Raw genomic sequence first — 18,861 nt, forward strand, 5'->3', positions numbered from 1 at the left:
ACCCTGCAAGAAGTTATCCTAAGAAGCAAAAGGTGGAACCCAATATCAGGTGCTTTCAGGAGGCTAAATACCAAGGACTCTACCAAGAAATGGCTACCAACATCTTCCCTCGCAGTCTGGTGGTTAAGACTCCATGCCCTGAATGCAGATATGAGGGTTTTTGATCCCTGGACTGGGAACTAAGATTCTGCATGCCACAGGGTGTGGCCAAAATAAACAGTCTGCCTCAGAGACTCAGACTCTCAGATAATCCTGACTAATGGATGTTGTGGTATTAAATTCAGCTCTTTTAAAGATCCTTTATGATTTCAGAGCTGTGAAGAATTCTTGTGAAAGAATAAGAACTATATTCTCAATTGGTTTGTGGAAAGAATATACATGTGGTATAGATTGATGTCTGAGAGGAAAGGTTTAAGGGACAGTGTTTGATCTTGTTCCTGCTTATCAAGAAAGTTTTAATTAGGTTAGCTTCATGATTGATAATGAATATTTTCTCAGTTGTTTTATTTCTTATTAATTGATGGTGAGAATCAGGAATGTACAGATGAGAGAATTCCTTGGTGGTGTCTGCCCACACCAGTGTACACGTGGTGGGGGCAGCTCCCGGGAATGGCTGCCACCAGTGTCTGTTTCCCCAGGGTGAGCCACAGCCACTCCTTGCCTCTCTGAGAGACTCTCCAAGGCAAGAAGAGTCTTCTGAAATTCAGTCTACCCTTGGGATTCACACCACCGTTTCATTTGGAGTTAATGCTTGGACTAGAGCATTGAGCATATGCAGGAGTTAATCTTCTGGTAGCTGGACAAACTTTTGCCTGGTTTGCCTCAGGAAGTTTTACCAAATGTCAGAAATTAAAACACTCACAGATTACAAATGCTGCTGCCAGCTGTCCTGTTAGACGACTCTCCATCTCTAACCTTTCATTGTGTGTGGAGGGGATGGATTTACTCAGTCTACCTTTGATGGCCTCAGTCACATCTGCCCTGTGTGTTCTGGAAGCTTTGAAGAATCATATTTAATATGTATCTTCTTACTCTCTATATGTACTTGGAGTTTTGTTTTCACAATTTTGTGCTATTCATTATTTTGCTTTCTATTTTTTCTGTTTGAGAGACATTACTGGAAATTGTTTTTTACTTGCTGCTATTTTTCATCTGGAGCATAATATCAATTTTCTGTTTTCCGTAGTTGCAACTTATGCCAGAATGGAAATTCCTTGTATGTTATACTTTTCATCACTTCTCTGAATTGCCATGATGGCTCCTTACTGGAGGCAAAGTTGTGTGTGTGTGCTCAGTCACTCAGTTGTGTCTGACTCTTTGTGACCCCAGGGAATGTCCAGGCTTCTCTGTCCATAGGATTATCCTAGCAAGAATCCTGGAGTGGGTTGCCTGCTGGGGTCCAGCCCTGGCTGATCCAGGGTATTCGAAGGGGAGACAGCTTCAGCGATCATACGATAGCTTTAATTAAATATTAATTAGAAATATAAAGAGTAATAGAATAAGGATAGCTCAGTAGGAAAATTCAGTGGAGAAAAGAGACTGAATAACTTGGTTTACATGGAAAGCTAGTAAAATTCCAAGGCAAGGAATTTAAGTCACCTATGTAGGCCGCAGGCGTCCTCCCGTTCTCCCGAAGGAGAGGAGACACTAAGGCCTTCCCAGTAAGATCTTAGAAGCCCAGGCATAATTAGTAGGCTTGACGAGCCTCCACATTCCAGATGGGGATTCAGCCAGAGGTGAGAAAAAGAACGACATGGGGAGACCAGTCTTTCGAGGAACTGATCCCATTTTTTATTTTTCCAGGGTCTATTTTTATACACTGAGATGTTACACAAAAGTCACGTGGGGTCAGCAGTCCTGACTTTTATTAAAGTCAGGTGCTTCATACAAATGTATACAGAGGTCTTAGGGGTGTTCATCTTCTGGCCAGGGGGTGCCTGCTGACAATTTATGTCCCTCTCCTTGTGACAGCAGTCAGTCAACCAGAACACTTATTTCTCCAGGGGTGATTATTTTTGAAACAGATGCCACCTTCCGAAGGTACCAGATAAAGTTACATTCCTATAGGGTGAGGGTGTAGTGGGTTTTAATTAAGGAAATAATTTGCTTAGCCTAAGGTCTAACATGATTAATATCAAACGTTAATACTTATTTCTTAATATATTCATTAATGTGTATAAGGGCAGGGGATGTGGAGACTTAGCAGTAAACATTGGCTCAACAAATGAAAAACCTTTCACCAATACAATTTCTAATCAGCACACTATACTTATACTAATAGTTTTCTAACTTCTTTAAAGAACCTGTTTTTATAAGGTTTAAAGCATCTCATGCCTCTCATGGTTGGGAGGCTGTGAGCAATCACATGTGGCCAGACAAGCCTGTCAGGCAGGCTAGAGAAACTTCAGAGGAGTTTGTAGGTTGAAACACTCTTATCACACCCAGAAATTATTATTAACTGGAGCTCTAAGTTAACTCCTTCTCTGAAAGAGGTGGTGGGGGACAGCCCCCCGTAAAGTCAGAGGTGTAGGTGAGAGCACAAAGCAGTAAAGTAGGCAGACTCTGGTTTTGGCAGTAGATGCCCGAGAATTTCCAGGGGGACTCCTGAGGCTCGATCCCGCCTTTGCGTATGTTGAGCCTCCTTCCTTATGACCTTTGCCACGGGCGGAGGTCCTCATGCCAGCTCCCCGCAGTTGCCATTTCCTCCTCCAGGGGATCTTCTCAACTCAGGTATTCAACCTGCATTTTCTGTGACTCCTGCATTGAGATGGATTCCTTACCATTGAGCCACTGGAGAAAGTCCCAAAATAATAAATGACTCTCCCCACCCCCCCCCCCCCAAATTGCATCAGTAACAGTTCATGTTTGAAATCCTTTTTTTATCTTTTTGAAAGATAAGAAAGTTTCTATCCCAATTAAATAATAATCATTATCAAGAATAAAAAGAATTCATAGATGAGTGTAAGATATGAGCCATGAAGTGGCATTATACCTTAATGAGGCTATTTCTCCAACTGTTCTTTGGTTTTGTTTTGTTAATATTGATTTATTTGGCTGTGCCGGGTCTTAGTTTCTGCATGTGGGATCTACTTCCCTCACCAGGGATCGAACCAAGTTTCCCTACATTGGGAGTGTGGAGTCTTAGCTAAAGCACCACCAAGGAAGTCCCTCAACTAGGTTATTAAATATTGTTTCTCAGTGAAAAACTCCAGATGTGCTTAGGCAGTAATAACCTGCCTTTATTTACATTCCTGTTTGCTGGATTTATTGAATTTATCCATATTATCTTTGGTGAGTGCTATTACTCTTATTTCTCCTGTAATTACAAGGATGCTAGGCTCCAATGGAGACCTGAGTAACAGGCCACAGTGTTTCCCAAATATAATCATACATTTCAGGAAAGTTTTGGATGGCAGATATTATTGCTGGGCTTCTGGTGGTTTATGGCTCCAGCACTGGACTGCCCTTGGCGGCACCTGGGCTGGGACTGCCTGTGTGTACAGTTTGATGTTCTTGCTTCTCTGTGTGAGCCTCCACATTTCCATCTCAGGAAACTGTAAACAGTGTGTTTGACAATCCGCTGTGTGAAGGACTCTTCCAAGAGCTCTCTGTGCCTCTTGGGATGGATGACAGGACATGGTGGAAATGTATCAGTTACATTTTATTCAGTTATGATCATCTTACTTACACTTCTTCAACTACATAGTGTTCCCTTTATCCTCTATAGTAGATGAAAATCTCCATGACTTCATGGAGGGAGAGGCAATTGGTGTACCCTGTTAACATGTGTGTGTGCATGTGTCCATTTGTGTAGAACAAGACAGGAATGTTAAGGTTTAATGAGACCCCCATATAAGGGATGGGGACATCTTTTGATAAATATCCTGATCAAGCACTGGTTGGCTGAGCAGAAAATGCTTTTTTTTTTTTTGGTGTTTGGTGTTATGGATTCTCCTTCCCCCATCTTGTGTGTGGGTTCCTTAGCTTCAGACAGACAGAAGAGGGCTATCAAAGCATACCGGTCAGGTAAGCAAAGCTTACCCTGTCTGTGTTAGTAAGGCGGGATTGCCAAAAAAGGAAAAGCCCTGTTCTTGAAAGACTTCCAAACTTTTAACATTTTGTCTTTTGAGAAGTCTGTGGAGAAAATGATATTGTGGCCCCTGGTGTTTAGTTTTGGTAACTTGGATTTGTTGAATGATTTTCCTTGATGGTGAAGAAGGGGACCTAGGAAGAAGGGGGCCTTCAAGGGATGACTAGAGAGAGGAAGTAGGTTGTGAGGTGGAGTGGCTGTTTGGAAGGGTGAGTAGGTGTTGCTGTTCCTTTGCCTTTTTCTTTGGGAAAGAAACTTGCTTTCCCTAAGTCTCACTCAGGGTGGAAGCCTCAGTGCACCCTGAGTCAATTGGTTTAGACCTTGAGGAAGAGAAGATTGATAACATTTCTTCCAAACCACCAACTTCAGTGGATGGTGAATCAAGAACTACAGAAGATATGATTTTTTAGCTTGGCTTCCACCATGTTTAATTTTTTACTCCAAGGAACATTCCAACTTCTAGAGGGTAGAGGCGTAGTGAGGCAGTGCTCTCGGGAGCTGAGAGCCTGCAGAACTGCCAAGCCTGGTTTCTTTGTGGTACTCCAGCCAAAGCTGGTTTCCATTCCCTGGATCTACGTGTGGAGTTTGGGGTAGAAAAGTGTGGATGTGTTTGTGCCAGTGTGTCAGTTCATAAGGATTGATGAAGAAGGCGATGAAAGCATGTCTCCCATACATGAACCACATTGACTTTCTATTGGGCTGGGACATTGAGAGTATGGGGAACAGGGGCAGGCTGCCAGAAGGTTTGTTCCTGTGGAAGCAGATTTCTTCCTCTTCTTCTGCCACCATTTTCTTTATTCATCTTAAGGCTCAGTTGGTATTGAGCCTGTTTGTGATATTTGTTGAGCACCCATGGTGTGCTAAGCACAATGTACTAAGGTTTTACTATGTTTGAATGGAAAATTTTGCCTTAAGGTTAAACTGTTGCCTGCTTGTCTTATAGGAGATAATAAATCTGCATATTTTTCTTTTAAATTAGTCATGAATGTAGCATTTTGTCAAAATGTATTTTAAACATGCTAATGATAAAAGTGGACTGTAGCCATGAAATTAAAAGACGCTTACTCCTTGGAAGGAAAGTTATGACCAACCTAGATAGCATATTCAAAAGCAAAGACATTACTTTGCCAACAAAGGTCCGTCTAGTCAAGGCTATGGTTTTTCCAGTAGTCATGTATGGATGTGAGAGTTGGACTGTGAAGAAGGCTGAACACCAAAGAATTGATGCTTTTGAACTGTGGTGTTGGAGAAGACTCTTGAGAGTCCCTTGGACTGCAAGGAGATCCAACCAGTCCATTCTGAAGGAGATCAGCTGTGGAATTTCTTTGGAAGGAATGATGCTAAAGCTGAAACTCCAGTACTTTGGCCACCTCATGCGAAGAGTTGACTCATTGGAAAAGCTCTCTGATGCTGGGAGGGATTGGGGGCAGGAGGAGACGGGGATGACAGAGGATGAGATGGCTGGATGGCATCACTGACTCGATGGACATGAGTTTGGGTGAACTCCATGAGTTCATGATGGACAGGGAGGCCTGGCGTGCTGCAATTCATGAGGTCGCAAAGAGTCGGACAGAACTGAGCGACTGAACGGAACTGAATGATAAAAGCAAATCTTGTGTAAAGAAAAACTGACATCCCTAATTAAGACTTTTTTCTTTTCTTTTAGGAAGGCACCAGAGTAGTTCAACCCATATTTTTAGGGAAAATGATTAGTTATGTTGAAAACTATGATCCCAATGATTCCGCCGCTTTACACGAAGCCTACGGCTACGCGGCAGGGCTGAGCACCTGCGTGCTCATGTGGGCCGTTCTTCGCCACTTGTACTTCTACCACATGCAGCGTGTGGGGATGAGGCTGAGAGTAGCCGTGTGCCATATGATCTACCGTAAGGTGAGTGTCATTCGGTACCATGGTGTGTTCCTCTCTTGAGGGATCAGCACCACTTGGGGAATGTTCTCTGTAAATTACAAATTTTGTAGCTGGAATCATTTACACATTCCTAGAGAAGCTTGCTTTTGCATCAAGCCAAGTTTGTTGTTGTTGAAGCAAACTTTACCAATAAATAATGAAAAGTTTTCTTTGAGATCAAGTGAGGGCTGTCCTTGACAACTTTTAGCCATAGGCTGTCACATAATAACCACTAAATTTGTACTGTAAAATATTAAATTAAGATTCAAGAATAAGTATGAAAAGTATCAAGTTGATTTTCAATGTCTTCATGCCCAAATCCCATAGTGCTGTTTATGGAAAATTTTTGTTGTCATTCATTAATGCCTTCAGTTACATCAAATCTGTATTTAAAAGTAAACTTCAGAGATTGGATCTATAAAACTATACCTAAGAGCAGAGAATGTATTTGATAAAGGGAATGATTCTAATTTAAAAACATCCATCTAATTATATTCAATATAATTATGTTTGCTAGAGAAAAATATAAAGAAAATTCATGCTAAATATAGACTCACTCCTTATATTTTATAGATAATTCTTGTTAATGGTATGAAAGAAAATAGGATATTTGAGATGAAACTTGAAATTTTATATTGTTTTATTAATTCTAGAGATAATTTGTTGCTCTTCATTTAAATTATTTTAATACAATATTTCCTTTTATTTTTAGTATGCATTGTAGCAGTTTTAATAAGAGCTGATTTAATGTGTTTAGTGATTTTGTATTGAGGAATGCCATGAAATTATTACATAGTTTACCCTTGTCTAAATTAGGGTAAAAAGAGTAAGGCTTTCAGGTATCTTTACAAAGGTATTGCCACAGATATATCAGTGTCAAGAGCCAAAGGGCTCTGTATAAACTTGATCTTGGATTTGTCTTTGCCTTAGACTGTTTAAAAAAAATCCTTATTTGACTGTATTGTATCCTTGAAATTTTCAAAGAGAGTGGATCTTAAATGTTCTCACCACACAGAAAAACATCTATTTCTGCTTTATTGACTATGCCAAAGCCTTTGACTGTGTGGATCACAATCAACTGTGGAAAATTCTGAAAGAGTTGGGAATACCAGACACCTGACCTGCCTCTTGAGAAATCTGTATGCAGGTCAGGAAGCAACAGTTAGAACTGGACATGGAACAAGAGACTGGTTCCAAATAGGAAAAGAAGTAAGTCAAGGCTGTATATTGTCACCCTGCTTATTTAACTTATATGCAGAGTACATCATGAGAAATGCTGGGCTGGAAGAAACACAAGCTGGAATCAAGATTGCTGGGAGAAATATCAATAACCTCAGATATGCAGATGACACCACCCTTATGGCAGAAAGTGAAGAGAAACTAAAAAGCCTCTTGATGAAAGTGAAAAAGTTGGCTTAAAGCTCAACATTCAAAAAATGAAGATCATGGCATCCGGTCCCATCACTTCATGGGAAATAGATGGGGAAACAGTGGAAACAGTGTCAGACTTTATTTTGGGGGGCTCCAAAATCACTGCAGATGGTGACTGTAGCCATGAAATTAAAAGACGCTTATTCCTTGGAAGGAAAGTTATGACCAACTTAGATAGCATATTCAAAAGCAGAGACATTACTTTGCCAACAAAGGTCCGTCTAGTCAAGGCTATGGTTTTTCCTGTGATCATATATGGATGTGAGAGTTGGACTGTGAAGAAGGCTGAGTGCCGAAGAATTGATGCTTTTTTTTTTGGTAGAAGTGGCCATTTCTTTTTAATGTGGTTTTAAAATACTAACAAAATTTACCATCTGAACCATTTTTGAGAGTAAGAAGTAGTGTTAACTACATGCATATTGTAGTGCGTAGATCTTTACAATTGCTTCTTTTTGCAAAACTAAAATTCTAAGCCCTCCAGACAACTCTGTATTTCCCCTCCCTCCCAGCAGCTGGTCGCCACATTCTGTTTTGTGTTTCTAGGAGTCTGACTCCTTTAGCTGTCTCTTTTAGATGTAGATGGAATCAAGCAGCATTTGTCTTTTTGCAACTGGCTTATTTCTCTTAGGAGAATTTACAAGACTCCTCCATGTTGTAACATATGACAGGATTTTCTTTTTAAATTTTTATTTATGCTGAAGGTTCCATTTCATATTTTCCACATTTTCTTTATTGATTCATCCTCTATGGACATTTAGGTTTCCACCTCTTCACTATGGTGAATAATGCTTCGATGAATATGGGTGTGTACCAATCTCTTTTTCTTTTTTTTTACTTTTATTTTATTTTTAAACTTTATTTTATTTTTTTTATGGTCAAATAATCACATTTTTTAATTTTATTTTATTTTTAAACTTTACATAATTGTATTAGTTTTGCCAAATATCAAAATGAATCCGCCACAGGTATACATGTGTTCCCCATCCTGAACCCTCCTCCCTCCTTCCTCCCCATACCATCCCTCTAGGTCGTCCCAGTGCACTAGCCCCAAGCATCCAGTATCGTGCATCGAACCTGGACTGGCATCTCGTTTCATACATGATATTTTACATGTTTCAATGCCATTCTCCCAAATCTTCCCACCCTCTCCCTCTCCCATAGAGTCCATAAGACTGTTCTATACATCAGTGTCTCTTTTGCTGTCTCGTACACAGGGTTATTGTTACCATCTTTCTAAATTCCATATATATGCGTTATTATACTGTATTGGGGTTTTTCCTTCTGGCTTACTTCACTCTGTATAATAGGCTCCAGGAATTGATGCTTTTGAACTGTGGTGTTTTAGAAGGCTCTTGAGAGTACCTTGGACTGCAAGGAGATCCAACCAATCCATTCTGAAGGAGATCAGTCCTGGGTGTTCTTTGGAAGGAATGATGCTAAAGCTGAAACTCCAGTACTTTGGACACCTCATGCGAAGAGTTGACTCATTGGAAAAGAGTCTGATGCTGGGAGGGATTGGGGGCAGGAGGAGAAGGGGACAACAGAGGATGAGATGGCTGGATGGCATCGCTGACTCGATGGACGTGAGTCTGAGTGAACTCCAGGAGTTGGTGATGGACAGGGAGGTCTGGCATGCTGCAATTCATGGGGTCACGAAGAGTCGGACATGACTGAGCAACTGAACTGAACTGAACTGAACACATGTTAAATAGGATAACCATATTAGGTAGTGGATATTTTAAGTGGTTTTTACTACAGTAACCATTTCCCAGTGTGTATTTATACCAAAGTATCATGTTGTAACCTTAAACATATGCAATTTTTATTAATAAATAAAGTCCTCATTGAAAGATAAAACCAAGCAGCTTAAATTGAAAATATTGCTTCTTTTACCTGGCTGCTGCTTATCTAGAGCTTCTGCTGCTTCAGAATACTTTTATCAGCAGAAAGTGAGATGTCTTCTCCTCATCTTTCCTTGAGCAGAGTCTTGTACTTTTCAGGATTGTGTGAAACTGGGGACCTGGCATCTCACTGTCTTTTCTGACAACAGCATCTGAGCTGCTTTCCTTCTGGGTGATCTAGAAGTTGCAGCTGTGCCCGCAAACTGCAGTCAGTGGTCTTCACTGTCATTTATCATCTTCTTTGTTATTCTGTTGCATCTTTAACCATTTAGGAGATGGATACTCAGATTTCCCCACAAATTGGCTAAATGTTTGTCTTTCCAGATCATACTTAATTCTCATAATAGTTGCGAAATTTTACCTGAACCGTGTTGTGAAACCTTAAGTTAGGTGTGAGGTGATGCTTTAGTCAAAGCTCACTCTGCTGCACAGGTGAGCCATTGTCTATCTGTGTTTCTTCCTCTTTCCACCACACTTTGGAATCTTGCCTTTGGGAAATGTGATCTGACCTTGCACATTGGTTTATGTGAATGTAAATATCTCCCAAGAAGTTCATTTATTGCCTTGATTTTACCTAAATGTTGGCCCTATATGAAGTCAGGAATTATGGGGATTATAACATAGACATAACTTGAAATTACAGAAACCTGGAAAACACAAATTTCCTCATGCACAGCCTTGCATCCAGAGTCCTGCTGGGGTGCAGAAACAGGACACTTCTTTTCAGGTTACAGGTGAGCTGATTCTTCAGGGCACAGTTGGTGCTGCCGAGCAGCTCTGAAAGGCCCCTCTGAACTTCTGTGGTTCATGCTTAGGCTCCACCTCCTGATCCCTGGTCCTGAGGAGGAATAGATTTGGCATTAGAAATGGAGTGGCTGCTAAGCCCATAGCCATAATTTGTTCTGACCATGGATTCCAGGCTGGGGCAGGTCTCCAGGAGGTCTCCAAGGCTGTACATATTCCACTCCTAAAATGGCCCATTCAGCATTTCATGCTCTTTGCAGCTGAATTTTGAATGATTGTGAAGGAGGTACCATATATAAAAATGACTTGCCATTTATTAATACATTTCCACAGCTTTGGTAAAATTACCTTTGGCTTTTGATCATTGTTTTTGCTGTTGTGATGGTGGTGGTAAAATACATCCAGTGTAAAGTTGACCATTTTCACTACTTTTAAGTACAACATTTAGTGACATTAGGTACACTCACATTGTTGTGTAGCCATCACCATTATTCATTTCTGGAACTTTTTCTTTTTCCCAAACTGAACCTCTGCATTCATTAAACACTAACTCCCCGACCCCTCTCCCCGCACCCAGCACCATTCTACTTCTTATCTCTGAATTTGAGAACTTTAGTACTTCATGTAAGTGGAATCATACAGTGTTTGTCATTTTGTGTTGGCTTATGCTCTGTAGCACGATGTCTTCAAGGTTCATCCATGTTGTGGCAGGTGTCAGAACTTAATTCCTTTTTAAGGCTCAATAATCTTCCATTATAGGTCTATGCAACATTCTGTGTGTTTGCTCATCTGTCAATGGACAGTTGTTTCCACCTTTTAACTATTGTGAACATTGCTGCTCTGAATATGAGTGTACAAATTGTCTGTTCAAGTTTGTGTTTTAGTTTTCTTGAGTGTATCCTTAGTAGTGAAATTGTTGTATTGTATGCTAATGTCATGTTTAATTTTTGAGGAACTTCCGTATTCTCTTCCATTGTGGTTATATCATTTTACCTTCTCACTTAATCATTGCTTTCTTCCTTAACTTGAGGAGTAGAGAAAATTTTCTTATGAAGTATGACGTTTTATTTGAATCAGTGGCTCTAGTTGGTCTGTTGAAGCAGCTCCTGGTGTCTTTTCAGCTTCCTCAGATCTCTAGGGAATTTTTCCTACTAAATAAAGGGATGGTGCAACACGGGTTGTGTATTTTGTAAAATCAGCAGACTGGCATCAAGACCACAGTTTCCTCACAGGAACAGTGTTTAGAACATTATACTTGTTCATTTCAGAATGAGGAAACTAAGCCCAAAGTGTTTAAATATTGTCACCCACAGGATGAATGATTGAACCCAAGTCTCTGAATTTCTTTCCTAAGGCAACCTCTCCAGTCTCATCTAATTTGGCTAAAAATTACTTAGTTGGCTCCTAAGTCTAAACCTACACCCTTTAACCTTCAGACAGGTGCAAGTTCACTGAAACAGGGGGTGGGTTTTGCTTTTACCTCCTGCTCCTCCCTTTGCTGTCCTTGTGGCTGGGGCTCTCACCACACTGAGGAGTTAGAGGCTGAAGAAGGGTCCCTAGAGTCCCGCTTTCAGGGCTCATTCTGCTTTTGCTGATACCACTCAGGACCCCTGGAGCACATGCTCCGTTGTGTTATGTTCTAAGATGACTTGGTATCACCTTAGGAATCCAGTTCTCTGTCTCCCTCTCTCATTTCAGGCCCTTCGTCTAAGTAGCTCGGCCATGGGAAAGACCACCACAGGCCAGATAGTCAACTTGCTGTCCAACGATGTGAACAGGTTTGACCAGGTGAGCTGCCCCCGAGGGATCCTCTTCCATTTCCTGTTTTTCTCGCTGGGTTCAGCTTATTGGGATGCCAGGTGCCAGGGTTTGGTGTCAGCCAGGATTCTATTGAGGATGTAAGACAAAGATTCTATTTATCCAACTTTCACTTCTCTGTGTGCAAATTCGATGTAATTATATGTATTGTTTCATAAGTGAGAGTTTTGTTTTTCTAATAATAAATGGCAGCAGTGTTCTTGCCCAGCTTTGTTAGTGTCCTAAGGGGTCCTCCTGGAGCGGTTCTTCTTGGCACGTGGTGTAGGTGTTGCTGAACTGTCTTCCTCCTCCTCTAGGTGATGAAGGCCTGGTGGTCAGGGATTGTTTTTTCCCTTGCACCCTGTTCAGTGCCTGCTGCATAGGGAGCCTTCAAGTGGGTGGTCCCCAGACACAACCTCCTCTCTGCTGTCCCCACACACTCTTTTTTCCACTAACCTTAAGCATAGATCACATGACCCAGAACATCGTATCTGTTGGTCAGATCTGTGTTGTAGTAGACACTTCTCTTTCCAGTATTCATTCATCAAACATGAAGTAAGGCCCCTACTCACTTTCAGGGATGAATAAAGCTTAGTTTCTGCCCTATAGAAGCCACAGTCTATCAGGGAGGTAAATACACAAGTAATTACTGGAGAGAGCAGTAGGTACTATAATATAGGCTTTCCTGGGATGCTGGGGAGCCCAGGGGAGATGGGAGCTAAACTATGGGATGCAGAGCATTTGGGGAAGCCCTGAGCTCATCTGTGTTGTGGTCAAAATCCACATCTTTCTTCATTGTTGCTGGTCTGATTCTCCTGGGACATCCTGAAGTCAGCCCTGTGCTGCCCTGAAACAGTGTCATCTGGGGTGGACACTTGGATTTCTGCTTTAGCAGGTTTAAAACCCAGTGAGATAATTTCTATTTAGGTTTCTGTCTGTTCCTTCAGAGCATATTGTTTCTATTCTCTGTCCTTAATGGCTTTTATACCATCCCAAAGAGAGGCTATGCTAAAGAATGCTCAAACTACCACACAATTGCACTCATCTCACACTCTAGTAAAGTAATGATCAAAATTCTCCAAGCCAGGCTTCAGCAATACATGAATTGTGAACTTCCAGATGTTCAAGCTGGTTTTAGAAAAGACAGAGGAACGAGAGCTCAAATTGCCAACATTTGCTGGATCATGGAAAAAGCAAGAGAGTTCCAGAAAAACATCTACTTCTGCTTTATTGACTATGTCAAAGCCTTTGACTGTGTGGATCACAATAAACTGTGGAAAATTCTGAAAGAGATGGGAATACCAGACCACCTGACCTGCCTCTTGAGAAATTTGTATGCAGGTCAGGAAGCAACAGTTAGAACTGGACATAGAACAACAGACTGGTTCCAAATAGGAAAAGGAGTTCGTCAAGGCTGTATATTGTCACCCTGCTTATTTAACTTATATGCAGAGTACATCATGAGAAACGCTGGGCTGGAGGAAGTACAAGCTGGAATCAAGATTGCTGGGAGAAATATTGATAACCTCAGATATGCAGATGACAGCACCTTTATGGCAGAAAGTGAAGAAGAACTAAAGAGCCTCTTGACAAAACTGAAAGAGGAGAATGAAAAAGTTGGCTTAAAGCTCAACATTCAGAAAATGAAGATCATGGTATCCAGTCCTGTCACTTCATGGCAAATACAGTGGCTGATTTTATGTTTTTGGGCTCCAAAATCACAGCAGATGGTGACTGCAGGCATAAAATTAAAAGACGCTTACTCCTTGGAAGGAAAGTTATGACCAACCTAGACAGCAGATTAAAAAGCAGAGACATTACTTTGTCAACAAAGGTCTGTCTAGTCATGGCTATGGTTTTTCCAGTGGTCATGTATGGATGTGGGAGTTGGACTATAAAGAAAGCTGAGTGCATAAGAATTGATGCTTTTGAACTGTGCTGTTGGAGAAGACTCTTGAGAGTCCCTTGGACTGCTAGGAGGTCCAACCAGTCCATCCTAAAGGAAATCAGTCCTGGATGTTCATTGGAAGGACTGATGTTGAAGCTGAAACTCCAATACTTTGGCCACCTGATGAGAAGTGCTTATTCATTTGAAAAGACCCTGATGCTGGGAATGATTGAAGGGAGGAAGAGAAGGGGATGACAGAGGATGAGATGGTTGGATAGTATCACCAACTCAATGGACATGAGTTTGGGTAAACTCCGGGAGTTAGTAATTTACACGGAGGCCTGGTGTGGTGCAGTTCATGGGGTCGCAAAGAGTCAGACAGGACTGAGCGACTGAACTGAACTGAAGAAGGCTTTGTCTTTCTCTTTTAAGGTATCGATGTTCTTGCACTATCTGTGGGTGGGGCCACTGCAGGCTGTTGCAGTGATCACCCTGCTCTGGATGGAAATAGGAATATCATGTCTTGCTGGGATGGCAGTTCTCATTCTTCTTCTGCTTTTGCAAAGCTACTTCGGGAAGTTGTTTTCATCACTCCGGTAAGAGAAACACTTCTTTTAAAAATTGATAATACGTAATTGGTAACATCTACAGTCTGCTTGATGCTTTTGTTCAAAAACAAGACAAATGCCTTCTCTAGTCTCTTCTTTTGGAGAAGGAAATGGCAACCCACTCCAGTATTCTTGCCTGGAGAATCCCAGGGACAGAGGAGCCTAGTGGGCTGCCGTCTAGGGGGTCTCACAGAGTCGGACATGACTGAAGCGACTTAGAAGCAGCAGCAGCAGCAGTCTCTTCTTTGTGTGAGTTGTAGACCCTACAAGCTTAGCCAGTGGAAGCGCCAGCCTTAAACTGAAGGCTGATCCTGAAACAAGAACAGGGAATGCATTCACTGGGTCCTCTTGGCACCGTATCTGAAAAAGTAGAGTGTCCTTCAGCAGAATTTACCCATGTCCAAGTTATTTAAATATTGTTACATAGTAATAATCTATTAGCCCCATTTCTCACTGCATATATTTTGATTATGCTTGTGTTGGAGACTTTCAGGTATTTATTCATGTTTCCATTAAGTTATAAGCACCCCCAGGACCAGGCTGATCTCCATTGTGTCTTTATGAAGCCCCACAGTCATAGCAGCACATGTGACAGAAAAGTGGCTGGTGGTGAAGAGCCTTCTAGTGCTGAGTTAGATTGAAGTAGGTCCCAGACGGTTGGAGGTGGGTGGTTGTCAGGTTATGGAGATGTGCTATTTGAAGCTCACTGAGTTCTTGTGTTTGTTGTGTGTATGTAGTTCTGTGCTTGGTGTCTTTCTTTATTTGGAATTTCCTTTCCTTTCTTTGCTGGAGAGAGAGATACTCCCTATCCTTCGAGGCCCTGTTCCAGTGCTACCAGGTCTCTGAAGGTCTTCTTGTTCTCCTTTCCTGGTGGAATTAAGAGTCCCATCTTTTCTGCTCACCAGAAATTCTCTCCTATTTTATTAAAGCACAGACTCTGTCTTCCTGGGTGTCTTTCTGCCTCCCTACCTGACCGTGACCTCTTTGAGCAAATGGTTTGTATCTGACACATTTCAGGTCTCTTTTAGCCGATGCTATACATTGTCCAAGTTACTTCTTGAAATGTACTGGATGGTTGACTTCCTAGTTGAAGCCTTTTTCTCCATTTGCACTTTGAGTAGGACCTGCTTGTGTTCTAAGTGCAAAAGAGCTGTAGAGAATAATTTTATTCCTAGCCCCACCCCCGTGCCCACTCCTGCTGCTGCTGCTGAGGAAAGTTGGGCTGTGGTCACTAAGGCTTGTCTCACATCTGTCCGCTCAGGAGTGAGACCGCTGCTCTCACAGACAAGAGGATCAGGACCATGAGTGAAGTCATAACTGGCATCAGAACAATAAAAATGAATGCTTGGGAAAAGTCATTTATGGATCTTATTACCAGACTGAGAAGGTAAGTTTATATATAGATGTCACTCCATATTTTCGTGCTTTATTTCCTATTCTGTTGCATACTTTAGATGTCTTACCAAAGAAGTGTTTAAGTTCATCTTCACATTAAGGTGAACTTAAATACTAACTTTTCACTGCATCCCCTACATGTTGCAGTAGGGTTAGGAATAGTGGAGATATCATTTAAGCTGCTCTTTCATTTGCCATCTTCTCAAAGGAAAAAATGTACATACTACTTACTTATACAGAAATGAAATTCTAAGTAGTTCTTGATGCCTCAAATCCCAATAAGCAATGCTTTTAACATAGTATTTGAGACAATGACATTCAAACTAAAATTGTAATTTATGTTGATGGCTGATAACCAGGAAGATTATAGAGACTTGATATACTTGTATTGAGCCGAACTGTATGAATCACTATTGTTCATTGTTGCTATGCTTAGTCGCTCAGTCAGATCTGACTCCTTGTGACCCCATGGACTGTAGTTCACCAGGCTTCTCTGTCCATGGGACTTCCCAGGCAGGAATACTGGAGTGAGTTGCCATTTCCCGCTCCAGAGGATCTTACAGACCCAGGGATTGAACCCGTGTCTCCTGCATTGGAGGTGGATTCTTTACCACCATGAAAGCTCATGAATCACTATTATTCAATTCAAATGGAGCTATGAAAATATTGTCCCTTTTGTTCTGCTTCATGTTTTTAGGCTGTTTTTCCATCTTTAATTTAAATATCTGGTGAGCATTTCTCTGACCCCACCTTGTCACATCTCACTTTGCACCTTTGCAGAGCCCATCTTCCTTCTACTCTGGCCTCCAAGCCTGACTCCAGCTCATCTTCAGGGTCCACGTGTGTGTGACTTGCTTGACTCCACTGCTCCGAGTTACATAGCCCAGCTCTGGGCTCCCTTGGGGGCTGTGATGACTGTCTCTGTCTATTGTCTCCCAATTTTGTGGTTACTAATTCTCTTTGCCCACAAGTTCATGAGCACCTGGAGGGGACAGGGCGTGTCTTTCTGTAAGGAGCCTGCCACAGACTTGTAATTATGAATGTTTGTTGAATGAATGTTCAAACCCCGTCTAATTGACCCAAAATGTTTGCAAGTGTGACATTAAACCTCCTTTTACTTGAAGGAGTGAAGTGGTGATGCAGTGTGTGGTCCTGGTGTTGGGCAGACTCCTGAGTGTGCACTATGCTAATGTCTCCATGATGTGAGGGATGGTTTATCTTAATCTGTGTCCATTCCCTAGAAAGGGGCCACTTACACAGGGCACTGAATTCGTGTCTTGTATGCTGATGCTTTTTATAAAACCTTTGTCCTACTTTCTTTTTACAGTAAGGAAATGTCCAAGATTCTGAAAAGTTCCTACCTTAGGGGCATGAATTTGGCATCGTTTTTCACTGTGAGCAAAATCATGATTTTTGTCACCTTCATCACCAATGAGCTCCTTGACAACCGGATCACAGCCAGCCAAGTGTTTGTGGTGGTGATGCTGTTTGAGGCTCTGCGGTTCTCGAGCTCCCTCTACTTCCCCATGGCCATCGAGAAGGTGTCAGAGGCCGTCATCAGCATCCAAAGGATAAAGGTTTGGTGACAAATAATTTTTTTTCAGTTGTAGGTGGATTGTTTGTAAACTGCCTCCTTTTGTTTGGTATCACTATGTTCTAGTTAGGTGATATTTAACTCTCTCAGTGCCAAAGCTGGCAGTCTTCCCAGAATGTAGTAGGTAATCCCTTTTCTTATTAGGTAGAGTGCATTACAGATATCATAAGACTGGTTCTCATGCAGAGGCAGTAGTATATATAAGTAGTAGTAGCATAGGGCTCTAGTGTAGTGATGTCTGCAGAGTGACTAAAATGTCTAAAAGCAGGAGCAAACAGAGTGCATCTCCTGTGCTGACTCCAATGACTGGATAGTGACTGTGCACAGTCTCTGGGCCAGGAGGGGAGGAACTTGCTGAGAGCTCCCTGTTCCCTGCAGAGGAAGAGTGGCCTCAGATTCACTTAATTCTCTGTATTCAAAATGAGTTATTTCCTCCACAGATGTTTTGCTTGTTGGTGTCTGAGCCTGACTTTTGTATCTGTCTTTTCATCCCCGTCCCCTTTTTATTTACTGCTTAATCCGTTCTCTCTAGCTGCCTTCTTTTTAAATTTGTAATTCCCACCAATATGTGAACTAAGAACTTCCAGATATACAAGCTGGATTTAGGAAAGGCAGAGGAACCAGAGATAAAATTGCCAACATCCATTGGATCATAGAAAAAGCAAGATAATTCCAGAAAAAAAAAAATCTACCTTTGCTTCATTGACTACATTAAAGCTTTTGTCTGTGTGGATCACAACAAGCTGTGGAAAATTATCAAAGAGATGAGATATCAAACCACCTTACCTGCCTCCTGAGAAACCTGTATGCAGGTCAAGAAGCAACTGTTAGAACTGGACATGGAACAATGGACTAGTTCCAAATTGAAAAAGGAGTATGTCAAGGCTGTATATTGTCACCCTGCTTATTTAACTTATATGCAAAGTACATCATGTGAAATGCTAGGCAAAGGAGAATGAAAAAGCTGGCTTAAGACTCAACATTCAAAAAACTAAGATCATGGCATCTTATCCAATCATTTCATGGCAATAAATGGGGAAACAGTGGAAACAGTGGCAGACTTAATTTTGTTGTTCTCCAAAATCACTGCAGATGGGGACTACAACCATGAAATTAAAAAAAAAAATGCTTACTCCTTGGGAGAAAGCCTAGGACAAACCTAGACAGCATATTAAAAAGCAGAGACATTGCTTTATCGACAAAAGTCTATATAGTCAAAGCTATGGTTTTTCCATTCATTGTGTATGGATGTGAGAGTTAGACCATAAAGCAGGCTAAGCACGGAAGAAATGATGCTTTGAAATTGTAGTGCTGGAGAAGACACTTGAGAGTCCCTTGGGCTGCAAAGAGTTCAAACCAGCTAATCCTAAAGGAAATCAACCATTAAGTATTCACTGGAAGGACTGGTGCTGAAGGGTCAATACTTTCTTTGGCCACCTGATGCCAAGAGCAGACTCATTGGAAAAGACCCTGATACTGAGAAAGGTTGAAGGCAGGAGGAGAA

General features: G+C 41.5%; 1 protein-coding gene across 6 annotated transcripts in view; it reads left to right on the forward strand.

The window, feature by feature from the left end:
* LOC147361913 (ATP-binding cassette sub-family C member 4-like) overlaps positions 1-18,861 on the forward strand; it is a 195,388-nt gene that overhangs the window by 28,196 nt on the left and 148,331 nt on the right. For 3 of the 6 annotated variants that reach the window (XM_086330224.1, XM_086330221.1, XM_086330219.1), the window contains exons 4-8: positions 5,757-5,981; positions 11,774-11,863; positions 14,193-14,356; positions 15,630-15,755; positions 17,091-17,340. In XM_086330224.1, coding sequence (XP_086186350.1) covers positions 5,757-5,981; positions 11,774-11,863; positions 14,193-14,356; positions 15,630-15,755; positions 17,091-17,340 — 855 coding nt within the window. The remainder of the gene's footprint in view (positions 1-5,756; positions 5,982-11,773; positions 11,864-14,192; positions 14,357-15,629; positions 15,756-17,090; positions 17,341-18,861) is intronic. The other 3 variants (XM_086330223.1, XM_086330225.1, XM_086330220.1) reach the window with 2 other exon arrangements.

This window comes from Bos grunniens, chromosome 12 (assembly GCF_055505025.1).
Source record: "Bos grunniens cultivar Pamir isolate PY7600 chromosome 12, Bosgru_T2T1.0, whole genome shotgun sequence".
Lineage (NCBI taxonomy): Eukaryota > Metazoa > Chordata > Mammalia > Artiodactyla > Bovidae > Bos > Bos grunniens.